Here is a 23,977-nt window from a genome sequence, read left to right on the forward strand (position 1 = left end):
AATTCAAAGAACTCCTTCATATCTTTATGATCCAGCCGTCATTGTTCTTTTTTGTCTCGTTGCTTCTCTCTCTTCAAGTGCCGCGCTCGATTCTTAAGGACGTATTACTGCTGTGGTGAATGGCCCAATTTTCAACTGGTCAAAATGACGGACGGCCTTAAATTTTCCCCGTCCACTCTTAAAAAAAATCCGTCAATGATGGAAAATTGTCCGTTAATGTAACCTCTTCAGAAACAGAAATATAATAAATGTAAATGTTTATCCAGTCTTGTTTAACTTAGATTTCGTTCCAAAAGACAGGCTTTGTTATCAGAAATCACCCCTCCTCCTCCCGAGTCCTCCCAAATAAAATATGAAATCACGGGTTTGCTTCGGGCTCGGGCCTGCAAATCAAGTTAAGTGATTGGGCTCATGCACCCTTGGTGGCTCCCGTTCTCGCTGAAATTTCGAAATCTCAGAGATATGGCGAGGCCATGAGAATGCGAGACGAGGGTATTATTACTGTTGTGGCGACGCCACTCTAGCTTGTCCGCTGCTCTCTGCTGTGCGTGCGTCAGCGCGAACATTTACGCAAGCACGTCTTTTGATTTCAACCAATCAGCGCTTGACGCAACAACGTCACACACCCGACGTCACACACGACAACAGCTAAACTAAGCTAGACGACACTCGAAGTCGGACGGACAATCGTTTTCAATCTGTGTGTTTCCCTTTTTGTCCAAATATATTTTTTACGACAACTGTTTTGTCCACGGTGTCTTTTGTTCGTTCCACTGGGGTTTAGCAAGTGTGTTTATAAAGAGACGAAAATCTCTTTACTGTTACTAGTGTTAGTGTTTCAACATGGCTACGCTCGTAAAAGCAAAACAACAAACTCAAACGTGTCTTCGTTCAATGTTGTCAACGAATATCCGGATTAATTTTTGGCCAATTTTCCTCAATTCTCCGCACAGATTTTCATAAAAATTTGAAAAACCCGGAATTCCGGGAAAATCCGGAGGACTTTCATCTCTGGGTTATTTTCCCATTTCTGAAAATGTGTCCTTACAATTTGTTCAGTTTACATAATCACAAAAACACTCTTGTCCGGGATACCAGTTCATAACGTTGCTCTTGTCACAGATTCAACTTGTTCTGCTTGTTAATACAACCGCCAACAGTGGAACAAGTTCCCAAGCCGTGCAAGACATCATTTAAAAAAAAAAAAAATCTCTCTCTCTCGCGCTCTCTCTCTCTCTCTCTCTCTCTCTCTCTCTCTCTCTCTCTCTCTCTCTCCCCCTCTCAAATGGTGCAATGATTATCAGCACCAACTGCACAATTGTTTTGTATTGTGTTCTACTACTGATCTTTAGCTCTGCTTGATACTTTGCACATTGTTTCACAGCTGTCATTGGGCGGTACTACTGCACAATGGTACACTTACATGACGGATTGTCTTTCCATACTTATGTCATGTCCTTGTTTATCGTAGTTGCTTGTTATTGATGATACTAGTGTAGCCTGTACTACCGGAGACAAATTCCTTGTGTCTTCTACATATTTGGCCATTAAAGCTGATTCTGACATCTCTCTCTCTCTCTCTCTGTATGTATGTATGTATGTATGTATGTATGTATGTATGTATGTATGTATGTATGTATGTATGTATGTATGTATGTATGTATGTATGTATATATATATATATATATTGCTCTCCTCTAAGAGCAACATAAGAAGGTCAAAAAAAATATTACTGGATGGAATTGAGTGTGCTGGTGGATCAAATGTTGATTTTTCTTGACAACCCATCTAAAAATGATTTAAAATCTCAGTCATACTATATTAAGGTCATTATTATGATTATTTGTGACATTTTATCTTGACCAGCAACCAAATGCATCAAACTTTAGCGCACAAAGGTTACTTTCATATATGCAATAAAAAAAAAGGCACCACAGCGAGAGAAAAGTTTGTCTTTGTGTGTGCTCTGCAGGCCTGGCCACCGTTAAGCTTGGTCTGGATGCCTGTCTAGTCTACAGCTGTCACTCCCGCTCCACCCCTCACCTTCATCATTTGGTAAAGTGCTTTAAGGCGCAAGCATGGCGCCTGGAGCAAGCGCTGCAGCTGTGCACCTTTGTCACTTTGCCACCTCCCATTGGCAGTTGTGGGATGTAATGAAATACATACTTTGCTCCAGGACTTTACAGTAGATATTCAGATATCTCTATTTTACTCTTCTGATGAATTTGGAATTGTACACACACAGACACGCACACGCGCACGCACGCACACACACACACACACACACACACACACACACACACACACACACACACACACACACACACGCATGTACATAAGAAGATTCCAGAGGATCGCACTCATGAGGGAGGGACAGTGGGCGTCCATATTAGCAGTCTGTGCCAGTGCTCCAGTAGCCTACTTGTCTTTCACGCTTTGCTGCTTGTTAGCCTCTCCTCACGCTTCTCACGTCAAGTCGAAAGCTCCTCGTGCCGGCGATTAAGCGTCATACATTATGCATGGCATGCACCCTCACAATTACACATTGCGCGCCGCACTTTGTGTGGACTTTCATTGCCATCATGCCAGCAAAAAATAGCCCGTTTTCCCTCAATATAGCCTGAATAACGTTAGAGAAGACACAAATGGGTGGTATTGCTTTATATACGACATATCTATCTATCTATCTATTTAAAATATATCTTTTTTTGGGGGGAGGTGACCTTAATAAGTGTTATTGGCATATAAAATGTCAATAGTTGAATATCCAGAACAGGAGCGCGGTCTTGAGTCTGATTTTCAATTTATAATTAAAAAACTGAAAAATATTCGCATCCAATGTTTTTTTTCTGGACATAATTAAGAAAAATATGCTTGTATTTTTAATGTGGAGTCCTTTTTTTTTCTTCAAATTTGACCCACTCCCCAAAACAGAATTGTAACAAAACCAACAATAAACAATTATGATATGTCATTATTAACTCCATTACTACCCTTTCAATCCGTATTTTTAGTTGCTCACATTCGTTACATTACATCTAGTTATTTAAAAAGAAAAAGTAGTATGTGGAGTCAATGTGATGTTTAAAATAAAAATTCAATTGTTTGTGACAAAAGTGGCGAGATAGATGACCGCAAGGTGTTTATCTTCACATCACTTCCACAGGCGCCGTCAGACCTCTGCTACGGCTTGAATACCGTCAGCCAAACTGATGGATATTACCACCGAAAGCAGAAAATCTATGTCACATAAAACATGAAATACAATTGCTCTCGACTTTTGGGTTGGACGCGCGAGTACATGTTTCACTTGGTAGATTTCAGCAGCAATTCCATGTAAAAGTGGCTCATCACTCACCCTGAGGAAGGAGTCTAGAGATCCATTCTCCATGAACTCGGTGACGATCATCACAGGACTGCTCTTGGTGACCACGCCCTCCAAGCGGATTACATTGGGATGGTCGAATTGGCCCATGATGCTGGCCTCACTGAGAAAGTCCCTCCGCTGCTTCTGCGTGTAGCCCGTCTTCAGGGTTTTGATGGCCACAAACATCTCCCGCTTGCCAGGCAGCCTCAAGTTGCCACTGCACACCTCGCCGAACTCCCCTGCATCCATGAGACGACATGTTTGTACCATGGCGACGGGCGAGAGTGATTTGATTTTTTCTTTACGTCACTTCCCATTACCTGCACCGATGACCTGCTCAATCTTCACGCAGGATATATCAATTTCCTTGGCAAACTCCCGCACGGCCTCATTGGGGTCCTCATATGTGAACGGATCAATATAGATCTTCATTCCTGGAGTCACTTGGAAAACAGGGAGAGACACTCACATATTGGGTTTCTGCACATTGAGGAATTCGGTTGGAAACGGATTTGTATCGCGAATTGCTGCGAGTTGCTAAAAGGTTTCAAGAAATATCCTGAAACCTGAAAACATGGTCAGTATTCCCCCCATAAAGGTTTCCGCCAAATTTAACGTTGTTGTATGGATGTCCACAGCTACAATCAATCCTTTAATTTTGTCTGCTACGCTGGAGAATCCCTTCTTCGATGAACCGATATGTTCCAGCCAAAGATACCCACCAATTAGCTCATATTGGCCCAAATTATTAAGTTGCTCTAAGTGGACTACTTGAAATTAATGTGTTTTTTTTGGACTATTAGACACACCTTTTTTTTTTTTTCATAGTCTGGCTGGTGTTGTGATTTAAACTCAGGAACGACTTGTATATATTAAAATTGGCGCTCAGACAGGCACCCTAAATCCGTGGTCCCTAATTGCGTTGACAGTAGGCGGCGATTTACGGTTAGTTTCGAAACTTCTACTTCCATCTCTGGAAAAGTTTTTCTTTTTAGTTTAAAATGGCTTACCTTAACTAGAATGCCGCATTGCATTTTGGCCAAAGAAAGAATGCCGGTCAGTTCGTGTGCCTTTTGATATCTTTGTGTGTGTGTGTGTGTGTGTGTGTGTGTGTGTGTGTGTGTGTGTGTGTGTGTGTGTAAAATAAAATTCCCTCCAAAATGCGACTTCTACTCGGGAGCAACATATGCTTTTTCTTCGTCATGATGCATTTTATGACTTAAACATTTTTCATTAGAAGAACAATGTAGACAATACAGGCGCTCCCCGCTTTACGAACTTTCGTGTTGCGAACAACGGTACATACGAACATTTTTGCGGGTACAGGTATGTCGAAAAATGTTCTCGGACAGAGATGCTGTCAGTTAGATTTTGTATTGCGCGCCTTTTTCCGAGTACTGTCGTACTTCTTTCCACCGCTAATACCGACGTGAGGCGCTGTGAGAGGAGGAGGAGGAGGAGGAAACGCCTGTCCCCATGAAGAAGTTCGAGACGGAACTCTCTCCCCCTCCATCATCTCCTGAAGCCTTCGAGTCCATCTTCCAAAAGTAAGTTAAACTTCATTTTATTATACTTATATAAACCTTAAACATACTTATATAAGCCTTAAACATGCATTCCATACAAAATATAGCACTGAAGCAACTTACGTACGAATTCAGCCAACGAACGATCCTTCGGAACGTATCTCGTTCGTTAGCTGAGGAGCGTCTGTATAATAAATGGGTCATATACGTTTGTCAGTAATTGTTTTCTTGTGAATGTAGCTGTTTTGGGGATTTGATGTGCAAATTACAGGTTTCCACCAAGATGGCTAGTCACTTTGCTAATTAAAGATTAAATGCCAATATGCTGGATCATACAGTTAAACACGGAACACCTGAACTGTACTATCAGGCAATGTTTCTTTTCTGTAGTACTCTCGTAGAGGAAGCCCTCATTTATTTGATTTTCGATGTATGCTGATTGAAATGAAGACTCAATCAAGGCCGCGTGCCACTCGTGGTACTAGTAACTTAACAGTACTTGATGTATTACTGATTGATTTCACATGGGGAACAAAAAAATCGACAGGGAATTCTCGCATGCTTTTGGTGGTGGAAGAGTCATTTGAATTATTGCAGACGTGCTCCATTGCAGCCTGAAGGCTGTAACTCATTTAGCCAGCAAGGACACAGCCCCTTCAGGCCTTTTTGCAGTAATAATGTGCGACATGGGGTGAAATATAAATATATATTTGTCATCTCTCCCGTGTGCCGTTATCACAGCTGAGAGTCTCGCTGAGCTCTCTCTCTCTCACCTAAGCCCTGCTGCCAGGTAAATTGGCTTAAGGTGGCCTTTAAGTAGCCGCCGACTAAAACGCTCCTGAGTTTTAAATCCGATTATTTGCCTCTCACCTCCGTGTCAGGCCCGGAGGCTGTTTGAGTGGATCCCGGGCTCGTGCCTGGGCAACTGCGGAGTCATGAGAGGCTCGCAATGTCATATGGAAGTAATCTAGTTGGGCACTGAATCTTTTCTCCCCGTTAAAATGCTGAAATACGTCAAATGGGAAATGGCTGGATTTACACTGTAATGGCCAGTGATATTTACCGTCTAAATCCAAATTTATTTCAGTCTATTTATGTATACATTTCTAATGATACTGCATGACTATGTTTATCTTCCTCCAAATTTTTACCCAAACCCAGTCCTGAGATTTTTGAGTCATAATTTTAAAAGAATTGTTGTCATTTGATGAGAATTTCTTTTTACTTTAGAAGAAAAAAGTTCATTTTGAAGTACTGTATTCACATTCGGATTTTGATTACGATCTGTAAAACTTGATGTTGCCATGACGCATATCCCAAGACTAACTTTGATCCCTGTTAACATTAAACATTAAAAGTCACAATCTGGAAATCCTAACAATGGTAATTTTACACAAAAGTGAAAAAAGGAATACTTTAAATATAATTCCATTGTAATTTTACAGGAAATTGTCATCATTTCTAAAAGGAAAGTCATAATTAAAAAAACAAGAAATGAAAATGAATTCAAAATTCTCATACATTTTTAAAAAATATTTATATTTGTACTGCCATGACGCATATATCAGTTGCCGAATACCGCAGTTGGCACTTAGTAAAGAAATTATATGTGATAATTGTTCCACCATGCAGCGTACAGTACAGCGTACAGCAGCATTTACAATACAAAGACGCCGTAATATCTTCGATGCCTGCGATCTTGAGGTTTCATACTCACATTTTCACCCCCGTAAGCTGCATGGCGGAGGGGCTTTACATCGACTCACCGAACCTTTTGAATATTTTATCAATGGAAAATGACTTGCGCGGCATTAGCCCGCTAATGGCTCTATAACATGAGTGAGGGGCTGACCTACTTTCATAACAATGCCTCGAGTTAATGATGAAAATATGAACGACGCATGCCGATATGGACGTTGCTTAAACCCTTCCTCCAACAACAAGTGGGATTACTCGCTGGAGAGCCGGGTAGTGGTTGGGGCTCCTGGTGGGGATATGGTAGCCATGGAGACAGGTGTGTGCGCGAGAGGCGTGATCGTTGATGGAGACGACGCTGTGAGACGGTAGTCATGGTGACAGGTGTTGCAGAAGTAGGAGAGGGGCGGTGGGGTGCAGTGATAAATGCAGGAAAACGGGGAACTGGGAGAAGTGGGGGTTTACTCACTGTGGCCACTGGTGTAGTGCTGCAGCTTGTCTGTGTACTCGGAATCGGCCCTGTCAAAGCCACGCCTCCTGGGGGAGAGACAAAGAACTCTAGTGCTGGTGGAAAGACAGAGAGGGGGGTGGGGGTGGGGGGGGATATATGCTCCCCCCAATGGCACGTTCACAGTTTCAAAACTGTGAGGTACTTGACAGGCTGTCAAGTGGATACTTTTTTTTTTCTCGGACTCGGTGTGAACTGCCAAGCTACAAAGGCGTACAAGCGCGACGCTAAAATGAAAAACAACACAAGAATAAGCATGCTAAATTATGGGTAAAGTGTCAACATTTCAGGAGGGCTCAAGTTGTAATATTATGGGGGGGGGGATTATAATTAAAAACTAGCAATTTTAAGTCCTCATGTTTACTTGAAAAAGTCACGTCAGGCTTGATTTGCTCTGATGCCCAATAGCAGGTGCAAAATTGCGTGTTCACTCGACCACGGTGGTTCCCGAACTTTTTACAGATGTATCCGCTAAAAAAAATATGAAACTCTCAGAGTGCGACGTAAATGACCAAAGTAAAAATGCAGTGGTCAAGTAGGGCAAACTAGTCATTGAAAATAAGGCAGCAGCTTTGGTACTTTAAAGTAGATATAATATTATTGTAAGCCTTTGTAACTGATTTTTTTGAAGCACCAAGTCATGAATTAAAAAAAAAAATTATGACAAATGACAAGAATTACAATTCCACTTTCGACAACTTTTGTTCTTTTTACAGACACTTTGATACAAGAAAAAAACATTTTATAGGATGAGGGGAAAAAAGTGACAGGATGACGATTGTAAATGTAAAAACAGTCATAATATTAATAGTCAACATTTTAAGAATAAGAATGTATTTTCACTAGTCATTGTTTGAAAAGAATATTTTATAATTTTACAAGAAAATTCATTATTTACATCACTTATTTTTTCATTTTTACCATGTTTATGAGAATTATAATGTGATTTTATGAGATTTCATTTTCTAAAGAAAAGCTCAGCATTCTTACATGAAAAGTCATAACTTTGCCAAGAAAATAAAGATGCAATCTTTAAAAGAAAAATGTCATAATTGTAAAAGAATTAACTCCTAATTTAAAACTGGCAAAGCGTCTTTCTCATATCAAAGCCTTTTGTGTGTCACAACAGAGCAGCTGCCTTGAAGACACTGACAGTTGCTAAGAAGCGTTAATGAGGATACAGTGCAGCCGTTGTCACACTTTGTATGACGCATCATTGGGACCTTTATGGACCCCAAGAAAAATCTGGAATAATAATCAGGCAGGTGAGCTGGAGTCAGATCCAAACTTGCAACAGAGCTCCTCTGTGGATTTCTGCCTTTATACAAACTCCAAATTCCACCTCCCCCACCACATTGGATGCATTTATAATAGGTATTAATTATATGCGGATTTACAGTCTTCGAGGGCCAGCCTATCCTACATTAATAGCGAGGGGATAGGCACACGGTCCACCGCATAGATGAGGAAGACGGTCACGACTGCTCAGTACACTACTGGAATATTTGTCAGCACAAAGAAGATATCGCAAGCGCTTGGCGGAATCCTTGGATCAATAAAACCCTAACTTTTGCAAAACAAAAACACCATGTTTGTTATGCCATTAACATTGTTTCATCATCATGGGGAGTAAACCATTTTCACCACTTTAAACTGGTCAATGATTTGTAAAACTAACCAACGGTGTCAATATCTGAAGAATAATAAAATGACTAAATTTGGACATAGGGAGGTTTTGGCCAGACATGAGTATCATTATTTTGTCTTGATACGTGTTTTGCTCCACTATTTGTGTTCAAATATGCATTGTTTAAAATGTGATACCATGGCTACAAAGATGCTATTTGTCTATGCTGTTTTCCATTATGATGGTAGGGTTAGCATTAAGCCAGCAGACTGGAAAGCTAAGCTATGTGGTTGTTTTAAACACACAATGTGTAATTCTTTTGTTTGATGTTTACTTTGACAGTCAACTTCATCTGAGAGTAGTGATAAACAGCTTGAAGCTTTTAGTGAATTTTCGATCAACGCCACGAAACACACATCACCAGTATCAGGATACTTTCCGTGGTGACAGATCACAATAATGTACTGCAACCATCGTGGTAGGAAAAAAAAACCCATTGTTACTGGCATATGTATAAAGAATTCTAAGCAATTATGATACAGTGTCGATTTAACAGCTTGTTGCTGTTTGGAACCTGATAAAAAAGTAAAAATGAAACATATTCATGTGTGAGAGACTCACCGATTGCACACGATGACGATGACAACCACAGCGATGAGGAAGACAAGGCCCGCTGCTGCCGAGCCGATGATGAGGGGCAGCTTCTCACGAATGCTGCTGTTGTATTCGGCTGCCGGGAACAAAGAGACACACGTGTTCATTGGAAAATTCCTGCCCCGGTCTCCCCCCCACCCCCCCAAGAAAAATGTGATAATTGTTTGGAGGAAAAAAAGTGGCAAATTTTGAAGAACTATGTAAATGTCAAATAATGCTTTTCACAAGAAAGCAGTTATAATTTTTGTAAGAAAATTCAAATGTATGATAGCTAGTGCAAAGATTCATCAGTTTTACAAGAAACAAGTGTCATCTTCAGATGCAAAAAAATCAAAAAATTGCCAAGATAAAAGTAAAGGGTAAAAGGTTTTCAATACAAAAAAAATCATTTTACCGAGTCACTTCGCTTGAAGAAAAACTTGACTTCTAGCTAGAAAAAAGATTTTTTTACCAAAAAAAGTTGCAATTTTATTTGCAAAATACACAAATAATAAAGACATTTAAAAAAGACATAATTGAACAAGGAATTCATATTTTTCTCAAGAAAGAAAATTGTAAATGTTTTCTTTTTTTAATAATTCATGAACGTAATAAGAAACAAGTTACAAGATGAATAGTGTAATTCGAATACAACAGTCATCATTTCGTGACTGAAGGGCCCTTTCGTGCTGTGTGTAAATCTAGCACAAAGTGCAGTCTAACTGTGCGCATTGGTGGAGTTTTCTTTATTTTAGTATTTTGCTTGACTTTGCCCTAGTACAGTTTGCGCCTTTGTGCGCTGTAGAGGGATGGAAGTAGACTTTTCCCCGCCAATCCTCGTGGGTTCCCTCATTTGCATCAAAATCAGGGCGGTCAACCTGAGTACGCCGTGCCTGATACCGCAGAAAAAAAAAAAAAGAAAAAAAACCCCACCCAAACCCCAGCCCTCAGTTTGGAAGCACAGAAAACAAACCCCTGAGCTAAAAGTCTCGGCTGTCAATTTGCTGTATTGCATTGTGACCGCCATGAAAGGTACAACTGAGGCTTGCATTAATTTTCATATTAGGGATAAGGATGCCCAGTCAACATGCACATTCATTTAATACATACAATCCGTTCAATTGATGTCTACAATGACTCATAGTGATTGACCCCCACTGTTGTCATATTTATGAATTAAATACATGATGTCCACCACAGAGCGCTGATTTGTCTGCCTAAGCCTTGATCAAATAAACCAAAAATTGTGTTAGATTACTTGCACTGGAAAATAAACCTAATTTCAACGAGTTTAAAATCTAGTTTACATTTTGTAAACAAATTTGCAGATGCGCTGGGGAGCCTGCCAGGAAGGCCTAGTGAGGCATAGCACATCAAAATTCACAAACACCAAATTCACATGCACGTCCAACTTAACCATTATCCCAGCATAAAAATGATGATGCGGCCACTTTTACGCCAACCGCAGACGACTTTCTGTCGCCACATTATCAGGTGCATCAGAGGCGAAGCTGCTTCGTGTGCTGACACGTCAGATGAGCGCAACTCGGCTCCAAACACACTAGACAGGAATTGCGTTGGCACAAAAATTATGTAAAAATTATGCCTATTTCGACGTTGACCACACGGGCACCAGTCTACCATAATAGGGCCCAAAAAGTTGTAATTTGTGCAATAAAAAAAGTTGTGGTTTTCACAAGAAAATGTCGGGAGGTAATTGTTTTTACAATACCGGTAAATATTTTTATTGTAATAATTATAATTCTATTTCTTTTTTTCTTTTCTTTTTTTTTTAATAAGTTACTTTTTCAAGATGAAAGTCAGAATATATTTGTAATTTCATAACAAATGTTTGGAATTTGAAACATTTTTTAAAGAAAAAGTCACAACTTTTAAAATAACTATACTGTCCATTTAAAGGAAGATTAAAAAAAGAAAACATTGTAAGTGAAAGAAGTTTTATTATTGTTATTATTTTTACAAATTAAATTTAAAAAAAAAAGTACAATTTCACCACAAAAATGAGAAACTTTTACAAGCAAAAGTAGTAACTTTTAGAAGAAAACAACCGTCTTGTAAATTTATGAATCTTGCTGTTTTATGACAGAGTACATGTTTAACCACTGAAGAGACCATCGAGCTGGTCCTGCGATCGCTTTGAATGCGTCCGACCCGAGGGTGACATTAAAGTGGACATGAAATCCATACCACAAGAATCAGCTGCTAAACAATAAATAATACTGTGTTTGACTGTAAAATCACCACTAAGAAGATTGTGTGTTGAGAGGTATGTGTGTGTGTGTGTCTAAGTTGATGTATGACATTCCGGGCTAATGGTGGTCCTGGGAACTGCGGGCTGAAGGAAATGAGCTTTTCAGAGAGAAGAGCCACGAATGGTTGTAACATTAACCTAGATGAGCGATGTAGTGTAATGAATATGTTCCTGCTTCTGCATTGCAAAGAGAGAAGTGGAGAAAACTAAGAACTGATCCTTCATCCAAGACTTGAAGGCAGACGGCTGCTATTGGCTATTAGCATTTACTGTGCACATTGTACATGACGACAACATGAGGCACGATCAAGATCCAGTCACCCATTTATCCATTTTCTATTACGCTTGTCTTCAATAGGGTCACTTAGCTGTGCTAATCAACTGGCCCGCCATGCTACCCAATCTGGAGTCAAAAGACAAAATTATGAAGTCTCAAATTGTATTTTTGACGCTGATTTAGAAACTGCCTTTTTTTTTCTAGCGCATCAGGTTTTTGGGATATTTTTGTCTTTAAGTTTGGTCATTCGCCAGCGCCTGGCCAGTCAGCCTGTCATTATTTCAGGCCAGCCAGTCGTCACTCCATCACATTGGCATCATTATTTTAACTGTGCTTCCATCCATGCTAAATTACAGTGCGTCACCGCTGTTTTAGGACCATCAGTAAAAAACTGTTCATAAGGGTAAAGGTTTGCATGAGCAAGTCATGGGATTATAGATAGAAATGTCAAATGGAAATCATGCACTGCAGACATAATAATAAAAACATAAAAATTATGAATAAAAATATTTTCATACTTAGTTTTCAAATATATTGGTAAAATATAGGCCAGATCCGAAAAGAACCAAAATATTTTTTGACTTGTGCATGCACAAGCCAGTGCCCCGTGGCATTATGGGGGGAAAAAAATGCAGTTTTTAGCATTGTAAAATTTTTGCCTGGAAAAAAGGTTGACTCGACATAGTCAGTTCCATGTTGCCATACCAGGACGTCAACGTGTGCCGAAAAAAAATATTTGCTGAAGGTTGTCTTTGTGTTTTGGTTTAGTGACGGTTCGAGTGATGGCTGAAAAATCGCTTCCATCAGTCTTTCAGTTGGTTTCCGTTAGTTGTCAGTCTGCCAGCCAACTGAAGTCCGGCAGTGACAGACTGATGGACTTTGTATCGATATTGACTGAATGCCCATCCCTGATCATAAGATACACCAGTGCAATAACAACCCCCAAAACAAAGCAATATATTGATGTTCGCATTTAAAGTGGTTGGTGATAAATATACTATCGTCTCACTTCATGTGAAAGAAGACAAATATTGTCAGTCTGCATAAAAACATAAAGCAATTAGCCTTGCTGTTTCAATACTTTTGGAGGGGAGTGTAATGCTGGCGTTGGCATGGCATTTAATGGCGAGAACTGCTTTTGACTGCTCACCTTCTGTCATGGTCTGGAAGTACAGTTTGCCGCTGTAGCGTCCAAAGCCGGCGACGGTGCGTGCTCGCACCTGGAATACATAGATGCTGCCTGACTTGAGGCCTCGGACGACCGCCGTGTTGGTCTGGCTCCGCACGACAGTAGCGTTGTACTCTGACTGGTCCTAAAGGGGAAAGAATGAGTTCATCTCTTATGAGCGTTAATGTTTACTTTAAATGATAAATTATGGAAATCATCATTACTGAAACTGTTGAGCACTAGGACTGCTGCAACTCAATAATCAATGTACATAGAGTGCAGAAGCAGTGACTGGTGTCATTCGTGGGTCTTGTGACCATCAGAGCAACCTCGTGCAGGATGCTGACATGTCTGAGCTGCTTCCCGTCAGTCCAGCCGTCACTCAGCGTGCACTTGTGGGCCACAGCGGTGGGCCCCAGACGATCGTTTTGACAGCCCTATCTTGTGTGCCTACGCTTGTTTGTTTGCGCGTGTGAGTGCACTACTAGGCTAGGTCTGTTCCTTTGAGAATGAATGCTGCTTGCATTTAAAAAAAAAAAAAAAAAGTTGAGAATCAGGCAGCGCAGCCTTGTTTTGCTTACAATTCTCTTGGGCAGCTCGACTGCAGGGCCCGATGTGGTTTCCTTTCTTTTAGTTGACGTGAGAACACTCAGTAATACAATTGCGCGCTATTCAATCTAATGGGATCCACTAGGAAATAAAGTTCTGTCTTTCCCAAAGTAATCATTCGAAACTTAAGTATTTGTTCCATCCATTCTCATACTTAAAGGTGAACTATAGCCTTATTTGCAAATAGTAAATTAAAAACAAGCAAACAATATTTTGGATTAAGATGTTTCCATTATCAGATTTGTTTAACCTTTTACTGTGCATATACGAAATGCAACCATTTGGAAACGTTCACATATTACTCTTTTACATAATGGTGATGATGTACAAGATCCAAATAATGACAAACTATAGTCTTATTTGCAAATAGTAAATTAAAAACAAGCAAACAATATTTTGGATTAAGATGTTTCCATTATCAGATTTGTTTAACCTTTTACTGTGCATATACGAAATGCAACCATTTGGAAACGTTCACATATTACTCTTTTACATAATGGTGATGATGTACAAGATCCAAATAATTACAAACCGATTTCAATTTAATTTTCTATTGTATTGGAGTAGTATTGGAAAAAATATTGTAACCAAATACAGTACATTATCATTTGAACATTCATAATATATTCTCATCAATATCACTTTGGATTCAGATCCAAGTACTCCACAACCACTGCTCTTTTAAAGTTACAAATGACATATTTTCTAAATAGAACAGGCAAAACTTACTTAATTTTGGTTGACCTTAGAAGTGTTTGATCTTGTTGACCGCTACTTGTTAGACAAGCTAAATGCTACTGGTCTATCTAAACATGCCATATTGTGGTAGTTGTTATTTACATAGTCGGTAACAATGTCTTTGTTTGAAACGCTCAGATTATTTCTTTCAGCCTGGAGGTGTTCCTCAAGGATCGACCTTGGGTCCACTTATTTGTCCATTTTCAAGAATGACCTCTGAATTTTCTCTGACTGGTGACTCTCAAACTTTAAGTGATAATCATCACTGCTGAGTAGTGAAGTCGGCAATAAATAGAGAGATTTTATTAGTTGAGAATAACAAGAAGTGCAACAAGTTGACCAATGCGGGCAGTAAATAAATGTGTACCTTTTCATAGTACTGCAGCTCATAGTCCAGGATGACTCCATTGGGCTGGTCTGGCTGGGACCAGGAGAGAGTGATGCTGTCTACACTGCGACTCACTTGGTGCATGATGGACACTGTTGACGGCGCTGCAGACAGACAACAGTGAACAGAGTTGACATCATTGTTGAGCCAAACACTTGCAATAAACCCGCACTGATTTGCACATACAAGTATCTTTTTAATTGTAATAATCACCACTCATCATGCACTACTGATGGACTCAACAAACAAACGGATACAGAGAAGCATTGTTATTTAATTAAGCTGTCACTGTATTTTCCTCTCTCTCCATAACAGATTGAAACGTCGTTGCAGCAGTTTTTCATCCTTAAAAATTACATGTTGTGAACTTTCACCCCTACTTAGATTGCCGGTCTTCCCTTGGAGACACACAGCTGCTCTTCTGTTCAAAAGGTAGGAAGACGAACATGACAGTAGCAGAAACTCACAACTAAAACACATTCACCTATGGTGTCTGGAATTTAGACTGACATTTGCCGAAATATCAGCCAAAATGATGACATTCTTGAGAGACTAATTCACAGGGAGAGGTTTTCCTTAGGGAAAATTGACTTTTAAATGGTTCGTATACAAAAAAATTGCTCCATTAGAGTGCCTGCACATACATCGAGAATAATGTTTTAAAATCTGGTCAATCTTGTTACCTGCCGATTTCGGTCCACAATATCTAAAATGCTATCATGCAGAGGCACTTGCATGTAGGATCATCTCCAATGGGTGCGACATCCCTCCTATCATACCAAAGCCAAAATGTAAGCAGAGCGGCAATGTTTTTTTTCTTGCACAGATTAGTGTTAGCACTAAATAAGCAGCCCACACTTGTGGAATTACTTGTCGAAGTAGTTGATGCGGTTGGGAGTAGGGAGGTATTTCATCAGTTGGGAATGATGTTTACCTCACCGTGGGTGGCCGGTGACCTGCAGTCCTGTGCACTCGGCACGCTACAGAGGCCATCACGTCAACGCCTTCCATGGCCATTACGATTAGTTCAGGGCGCCACAGGTCAGCGTCAAGCCAAGGGAGGCACAAGTTAAAAAGCACGTGTGAGACACAACAACAGGAGCGGGGCCAGGAAAGATTTATAGATACAAGTCGTTCGGCATGTTCACCCACACCCCCTAGGAGTGCACACACAATCCCACATGGTGCACCCCCCCCCCCCCCCCCCCCCCCCCCCCCACCCCCCCCCCCCCGCACCCCCCGATTCCCTGGGACATGTGTTCTACTGAGTAGAAAGCGACAGCAACCACATAATTCTCTAGGCTATAATAATGGACTGTGCAGCTGCATATGTTGGGTTTCCTGGGCCTTACAATTTGCAGCCTTTGTGTGAAAGGCAAGTGGCCACTAAACAACGTGGCTCAAGGCCGCGGATAAAAAGACCCAAGTAGGTCTGTACATCATCTTGCAGAATGGGGATGGTAATCCAGCGCTGTTGGAGAAGGAGGTTGAGACGTATGTATAGATAGATCTATTATTCTCAAAAGTGCCTATCGTCTCTCTTATTCATTGAAGTCTTAACAAATGTTTTCCACATTACGAAAACCAACTTCAACAATCTAATTTCATTTGTACTTATTTGAAAGCGACTCACGATCTTCCCAACAATCCGCAAATTAGTGGGCAGCAAACCCAAGAGAAAAGCTCAGTCCTCAGATGCTTGTTTGCAGTCAACTGCCTAATAAAGCAATCAGTCCCTCTAAGGGGAACTCACGAGTATCCCGTTACGGACGCACACAACCTCAAGACTTGCACATGGCCGCATTTCCATTAAACGCACGCACGGCAACCCGATACGAGGCCAAAGAAACAAGGCGGATCGTGTGTTGCCATACATGGCATGGACGCATGCCAATGGGGCACTGAGGAAACAGTACGGCGACAAGTCTCGTGAGTGTCAGGATCTCAGACTTCGAGACGCTCACATCATCATAAACAGGCAGACCATGAGTGCAGGGCAGAGTCGATATCTGTCCAAATACGGAGGTCCTTGGTTTACAACGTTCCTGACATAATAGGGATTCAAGGTCACAAACGGTGTGCAATGATCTCGTTAGCACCGAGCCAAGAGACAAGCCATGGGGGAATTTCTTTTTGAAATTGTCGCCACAAGAAAGACACATTAAACAGCCGCCTTCTCCAGTGTTAGGTATCAAAATCTAGTGCAAATAGTAAAAACCTCTTGACGCCACCCAAGAAAGTTTGAAATTGCCACAAGATGATGGTATAGCCCTTTTTCTATTAGACACGGCTTACGAAAGTGGTGTGAGGCAAATTGTATTTTAATGGCCGAGAAGTTACACTTTTCATTTTATGATGATTTCAATACGGTATTAGCTTAGGTTAGTGGCAAAGTAGATTACAATTATGAGTGACTAGAGCATATTCTGACATGCGCACAAATGTGAATTAGTCGGAGGAACTGAAATTCATCATAAACTGAGTACAGCCCACAAGTTCTTGCCTTAATTTATCGTTTACCCTTTCTGTTATTGTGATTAAAATTACCTAGAAAGCCACCAATTCCATTCTATTGGGAACTGGGGAAAAAAAAACACGCAAGGTTTTCCCACAATTTTTAAAATAAAGGCTGGCTCATCAAGCACGGTCACATTCTTAAAAGGAAGGGCTAGTCGGCTGAATACAAGCGTTCTATTCATATTCCCCCCCCAAATTAATCAAGTGGTGATAATGGAAAAGACAGGGATTGTAGGTTCAACTAATTAAATTAGATGGCTGATTTGGGAAGATAAATGATGTTTAAGAATAGGACCGCAGGTTTGCCACATCCTTCGCCGGAGTCAAGGCATTAGGGCATGTGAGTGCTAGTGAAACACTAACGCGCTGAACAATTTGTTCACTTATGAATAGATTTGATTCTGGGAGAAAATGAGTAGATACTATAAAGCCCCCTCTTGTGGTTTACCCTGACTGTTTGCCGTGTAAGAAAAATGTTTCCACGTCACTCCATTGCATCTTTTAACTTGACTAACTGTGGACAAGCACAAAAACTTGTGGCCATTTCAAACCACCCACTGCAGAGCAGTCAATGCGCAGATGCCACCATGAAGCTTGCTCTGTTGGGGGGGGGATAAAACAGCTCCATTCCTTATTCATCCAATACCAATCAGCTGAGCAGCCCTCAATTTGGGATTGGACTGGGACAACCCGCTACTTAAAACGGTAATGAAAAAGCGAGCAATGTATTAAAAAACAAACTTGTGAGATCTCCAGAAAAGAGAAAAAGCCAAATGATGAGACAGAAGAAGAAGAACCTACAACATTGAAGAAAACGAAAGCTGCAGATGAAAACAATTTCAGTAGTGGTATTAAAAATGCCTTTAGTGCCACTCACCACTCCATTCTGTCTGCCTAAAAAGTGATGCAAGACTCATCACAGAAGACCTGGGTTCCAGATCCAACATCAAATTTTCATTAAGCGGGATATTGAAAATGTGTCAAATTACAGAGTAAACTCAACATAACTAACACAATTGAGGTGTCAGCTTGTTGAAGAGGAACAAACCCCGGGCTCCAAGTCGAATTTTCAATAATCTGTTTTTGTCTTTCTGCAAAGATGGTCTGTGGTGCGAGCTAAGTTGAGGACGGCTTTGTTAGTGGCCTTTAATCAGCTTTCTTCTCACATCCCAACATGTCTGCAAACATGTGGCTCCTACTTTATTACAAGTTGTGCTGCAAACTTCTGTGCTGTGATTATGTTTGGGACCGTGGGGAGGTAGGAGGAACAGGACAGAGCCTATAAATCCCTTTTCCTTTACTCAGTGAAAACATGTATGCCCCCCCCCCCCCCCCCCAAAAGTGCAATAAGCTTCAAAAGGTCCCAAAACAGCTGTCCCTCGAGGCTCTGCTGCTGCCTGTCTCTTGGGCTGCCATGCGTTTATGAGCGCTGTGTCAGGAGCTCTTTAGCGGAGAAGTCCGTATTTGCATGTACTTTGTAACGCTCTGGCAGCCTGCCCTGTTTCCACAGCTGTAAAGTATTGTGGGTTTTACATTGACAGCAATTTTCCAAAGTGAGCTTCGAGTTGATCAAGCTTTAAACCATCTGTACGGGAAAAGATGGACTACCACCATCCACTTAAAATTATAAGGCCATTCTTAAATGAGCATTTTATGGTCCCTGGAAGTGTATTGGTAGGCTTGCAGATGTTGGGCAGACCGAGGAGATACCTTGACAAGGCAGATAAGGCAGATAACTCAGATATAGCTGAGTTTGCACGTTGCACCTAAAATAAAGGTTACCGTCTTGGACCACAGTCTCTTTTACACAGAAAGTCTTAAAAAAAAAAAAAAAAAAAAACGGGTAGATTTTGCATTTACTTGTCTGTGGCTTTTCACACTGACCACATCACTGTGCAGAAGTTCTCACAATTACTGATATAAAAACAGAGTGACCACGTGTTAATCGAGGGGTACAAGTTCCAGACCCACCACCAATAGGAGGCAAAACATGTTATAAACACAGTTAGTGTAAAATCCCATGAACAATACTCACAAAATCCCAAATTGGGGGAGGGGCTATTATACAGGTTTAAAAAGAAAAGAAAAATTTCACATTGTTTCGGTCTGGGGTGTCCAGCATTTTTTTTGACAGAAGATCTGCTTTTCAAGCCAAACCTACCTATCTATCGACCGTTAATGCACGTACATGCATATACACAATACAATACATCCTGATTTATACAGCACTTTCACAACAGCTGCAGCTGCAACAAAGCACTTAACAAAACAGTTAACATAAAGCAAAATAATAAACAACACATAACCTAAAACACGGACAGTTGTGCAATCCTAGCCACTTTTCCCTCATACACTTACACACACATGCATGCAATGATGAACAAGAGCCATAACAATCCCTAACGTGAACCAAACAGAAAAATGAAGTCGATACAAGAGTCTGGGAGTTTGTGAAAAGGAAATCACTGCCTACCTTTGTCGAAGACCTGACGCGGAGGAACGGGATGCACTTTTGAAGCTCTTTAAACGCATGAACATCACTATCGTAGCTCACGTGTACTGTTTTAAAATCCTCCAGATTCCCATTCTTTGCCAGTGCCATCGGTGAATTGCAAATGAAACAAACTGAATGAGAAAAAAAAAAAAAAGAAAATAGATATATCGCAACAGCTCTGATGGCAAGCTACAATGGCAAACTGCCGACCGCTAACAACTTCCGGTAATGGAGGTTAAATAGTTAAAATGGCAGCAAGTTGACCTGAGGAATGCTCGGCTCGAAAACACCTCTTTTAAATGCACCGTCTAAAATAGAAAATGCTGAATTATTAATGACTCCCTTTCGCACATCTCCGACCCCCTCGTGAACCAAAATATCATCCACAACCTGAGCACATTTTCGAAGTGGAGCATCAGCAAAAAGTGCACTGGTGCAATTCTGAAAGGGTTGGACCCCCCCCCCCCCCCCGTTTTCTTCTCTTTTTTTTAATTCAATCCATTGGCTCTTTTTGTTTTTAATTATCAGTATGCTCGCTCCTACCTGAAGTGAATAAATGGCTGCATTAAATTCTGATCGATTAGACCGTCATTGAAAGCGTACCGCTCGTGCACTCAACAATTATTTGTATAATCACATAATGTTCCTTTTTTACAGTCCAATGGGCCAACAAAGCACCGCCTAGATTTATACGCAGGCAATGAGTGCACTCTCTTGCCTGCATGTCAAGACATATGCTGATGGATGGGGAAAAGAAAGCCCTTGTGACTTGTGAATGATTCATAAACAGTATCAATTAGTTAACTCATTTGGTGATCCATGAGATGATTTTCTTCTGGGAAGACGTCATTAAATTCATATAGCAGACTGCATGGATTATTTATGTCACCTGATGAACCCTGCAGGGTCAACCTCCATCTATTCCATCCATCCATTTTCTAGAAGGCAAATATGCCAGTTTCAAGGGCGCAGCTAGCCGAGCATATCTTATTTTATTTCACTGCTGTGGAGCTTGACCATGCCTCAGTGAACAGATCGTTGCGCGAGTCACGGTGAGAACGGCCTCCAAGGAGGTGTGATGCCGAGCCCCACCGGCAGCGACCATATGCATCGTCCTCCTGTCAACGTCCCCCTGCCACCGCGTGTGGGCCGCAGCCTCCTTGTACATCTCGCTGACTCTTATGCAGAGCATACGCTGGTTATGTTCTAACCGGAATTTGAGGGCACCACTGCATTTAAAGTGAGTACAGTATTAAAAATTGTCACGTGAAAGGCTTGGGGCCGCGCTTTTTGTGGGGGATGGAGACCGGGTCACCACTAGCCATGATGGATTTGTGTACGAGCCATGCAATTGCTGTCCTCGCTCGCCCTAAAAAAAAAAAAAAAAAAAAAAAAAAAAATCACACTCGCCATGTGCATGAGACAACACTGCCATTGCAAAGTTGAGTGATTTCAACCAGAGACTGACAATTGGATCTTAAGTATGCTGTCAGTCATTGTCCTTTGTGTATTTCCATGGGAAAATGTCAGAGGCCTTTTACTGAGATACCAGGAAACAATGATAAATTTGAGGGGGGGAAAAAAATGAATATCTCATTTAAGTCAAAGTTCGTTGGTCGAGTGGATTGACATATCCTGGCAGTGCCATCAATCAGTCAATCAATCAATAAATCAATCAATCAAATGACTTTATTTCTCCATTAAGAACTTCATCAGGCTATGCGTCAGTGCCTTTCACACCATGTAGTCCTTCTTCAGCACAACTCGGCCATTGGCGCTGTAATTAAGCCATACATCTTCCCCTGGACCATATGCATACTCTGCCTCTGATTACACCCTCAGTGCCCAGTGACTAATGTGATTCTCTTGCTCAATTGACTTAAGGAACCACTCAAGTCACTCAATATGCAGTTGACTCCACCACCTTGATTCCTTTAAAAAATCTTTCGCTACAAACTAGGTTCACGTTCTAAGTTCATACTGTTAGCGTGAGAGCAGAATTGAGCACATTACAGTAGATACTGTTCAACTATTCGCATAGCAGTTCTGTAAAACGAATGAAACAAAAGTCACGACAGTATATCCTGATTTTAGTATTCGCACAGGTTTACACCGCAGATCCCACAAGTGATTTGGAGAAAATTGACTATAAAGCCATCCATTTTGTCATTAAGGTCATGGGTAGCTGGGGCTTGTCCCAGCCTGCCACAGAGCTGAACAAACGTTGGGAAACAGTGCCTGAAAACAGAAATTCCTGTCCGGCATGCCATGAAAGATGACTGCGGTGCGCCATGAGTGATGCTGTCCACATTCACTCATTTGTTCTCCGAAAACTATTTATTTGCTATCAACAATGCATCTTTGTTCAAGTATCAATGCCAGACAGAAAAATAAAAAGCTCTTCCATTTAATTGCAGAGGGTACACAATTAACCTATGTCTCAACATTTTGTGACACTGGTATGTGGTTATGTGCTGTGAGATTTGTTTTTCTAATGTAAATCAAGGCCGAGATATTCAGCATGAAAGTAGCCTTTGTAACACTTAGTAGGCCTGGTTACGTTTTCACCTTCTGGCACCACATCATCACTTTTCATTTATTGGCATGCAAAGCGCATCGCTTTTTTTGTACAAACTGAGCAAAGAAAAGACGTGACTCATGCTTACTAATATGCTTGGAGCCTGAACTGCAGAATTAGCCGAAGGTTCATTAAAAACAAATCAAATAAATAAATAAATGTTCAAAGGTATAATTGAGTGCCGCACGTTTCAAGATGCATTTTCATTTGCCACCTCTTCAGGAACGTGAGAATGGACCCTGTGGCTAACAGTGTTTTTGAGATGCTCAACAGGGTGGAACACTCGCGCTGTCCTCTTCAGCTGTGATGGGGGAGGCTGGCACTTTTCAAGCCACTTACTTTCAATTTGCACATTTGTTGTTTTTATGCAACCATAGCCAGTGGTGCTGTGCTTCAAACACCGAGGGACATATATTCAGACCCACCTGCTATCCTGTAGGTGAAATACGCAAAATATTGAGAATATGTATGAAAACATTTTTTACAAAGTATAATTGAATCCAGTTATCCCCATTGAAATACATTTAAAGTTCCATTATTCCATGCCAGATGTGCAAAACCCACCGCAATTTTCACGAATTTTAATGAAGAAAAATAGTACTGCATTGTAAATTATCAATACATACACATAATTAGGAAAATAAATGTCTTTGATGAATTGTAATTAAGGCGAAAGTCTCAACCCCCCCCCCCCACACACACACACACACAGTGCATTTATTACTTTTTTGTGTGTGCATACTTCTAAGGGCTGTGGTCAAGTGAGTGACTTGGCCAATTGTGGAGTCTCCTCCATGCTCTTTGTGAGTGTTTTCAGTTTGGAAATTTGTGATTGAGTGTTTATCCCATTCAGTCGTAAAGTGCATTGTGACGGTGGCCCTCCGTGTCCATATGTGAGGGCATTACAATCTCAAATGGTTGTGTACCTGAAGCTCGCTTGGAACTAAAATTTTTGCAACATCAAGCATGAATAAATAAATAAATAAATAAAATATAAAATTTGATCTAGCAATGGATTATAGCAAAAACTAATGAATAAATAATCATAAACTCAACAAGTCGGGGAATTTATAAGTCAAAAATACCTAAACTGTGTCAAAACTAGGGCCCGCCTTACATAATTGGCAGAGATTATCTCTTTTAAAATCAGCAAAAATCTGCACATTTAGTCATTTTTGCAGATTTTGGTTTACATTAACACAACACAATGTAAGAAAAACCATGAAGTTGAAACAGCCCTCTGAAAAAAAAAAAATCAGGAAAAAAAATAAAAATAAAAATCCTCTGATGTTTGTTGATTTTTTTTTTGTCTTGGTGGTAAATCTAAACAAATACAAAAGGATAAAGTCAGTAAAACAGTCAAATGATCTCCCTGTTATTCATATCTTTATTGTTGTTAAGGGACAAAAATTAATCTAGAATTTTATTCTGCCAAATATTCCAAATTGCTCAGGCTCTACTAAAAACACATGAACGGAGGTTTCTATAATCTCAGCCGCATAAAGAGAATTTCCGTTTTGCTACACAAATACAGTACGTTCTACTCCAAAAAAATCTCAAAACAAAAAAAAAAAATATAT

At 40.6% G+C, this 23,977-nt stretch overlaps 1 protein-coding gene across 4 annotated transcripts in view; it reads right to left on the minus strand.

Annotated features, from left to right (window-relative positions):
• Positions 1–23,977, minus strand: part of ephb2b (eph receptor B2b) — a 150,957-nt gene that overhangs the window by 7,641 nt on the left and 119,339 nt on the right. The window contains exons 6-11 of one of the 4 annotated variants that reach the window (XM_019858178.1): positions 14,788–14,912; positions 13,056–13,218; positions 9,345–9,453; positions 7,058–7,122; positions 3,688–3,801; positions 3,359–3,606 (exon numbers count right to left, since the gene is read on the minus strand). In XM_019858178.1, coding sequence (XP_019713737.1) covers positions 3,359–3,606; positions 3,688–3,801; positions 7,058–7,122; positions 9,345–9,453; positions 13,056–13,218; positions 14,788–14,912 — 824 coding nt within the window. Of the gene's footprint in view, positions 1–3,358; positions 3,607–3,687; positions 3,811–7,057; positions 7,126–9,344; positions 9,454–13,055; positions 13,219–14,787; positions 14,913–23,977 lie in introns of all 4 variants that reach the window. The other 3 variants (XM_019858163.1, XM_019858171.1, XM_019858154.1) reach the window with 3 other exon arrangements.

This window comes from Hippocampus comes, unplaced genomic scaffold (assembly GCF_001891065.2).
Source record: "Hippocampus comes isolate QL1 unplaced genomic scaffold, H_comes_QL1_v1.1 scaffold17, whole genome shotgun sequence".
Taxonomy (NCBI): Eukaryota; Metazoa; Chordata; class Actinopteri; order Syngnathiformes; family Syngnathidae; genus Hippocampus; species Hippocampus comes.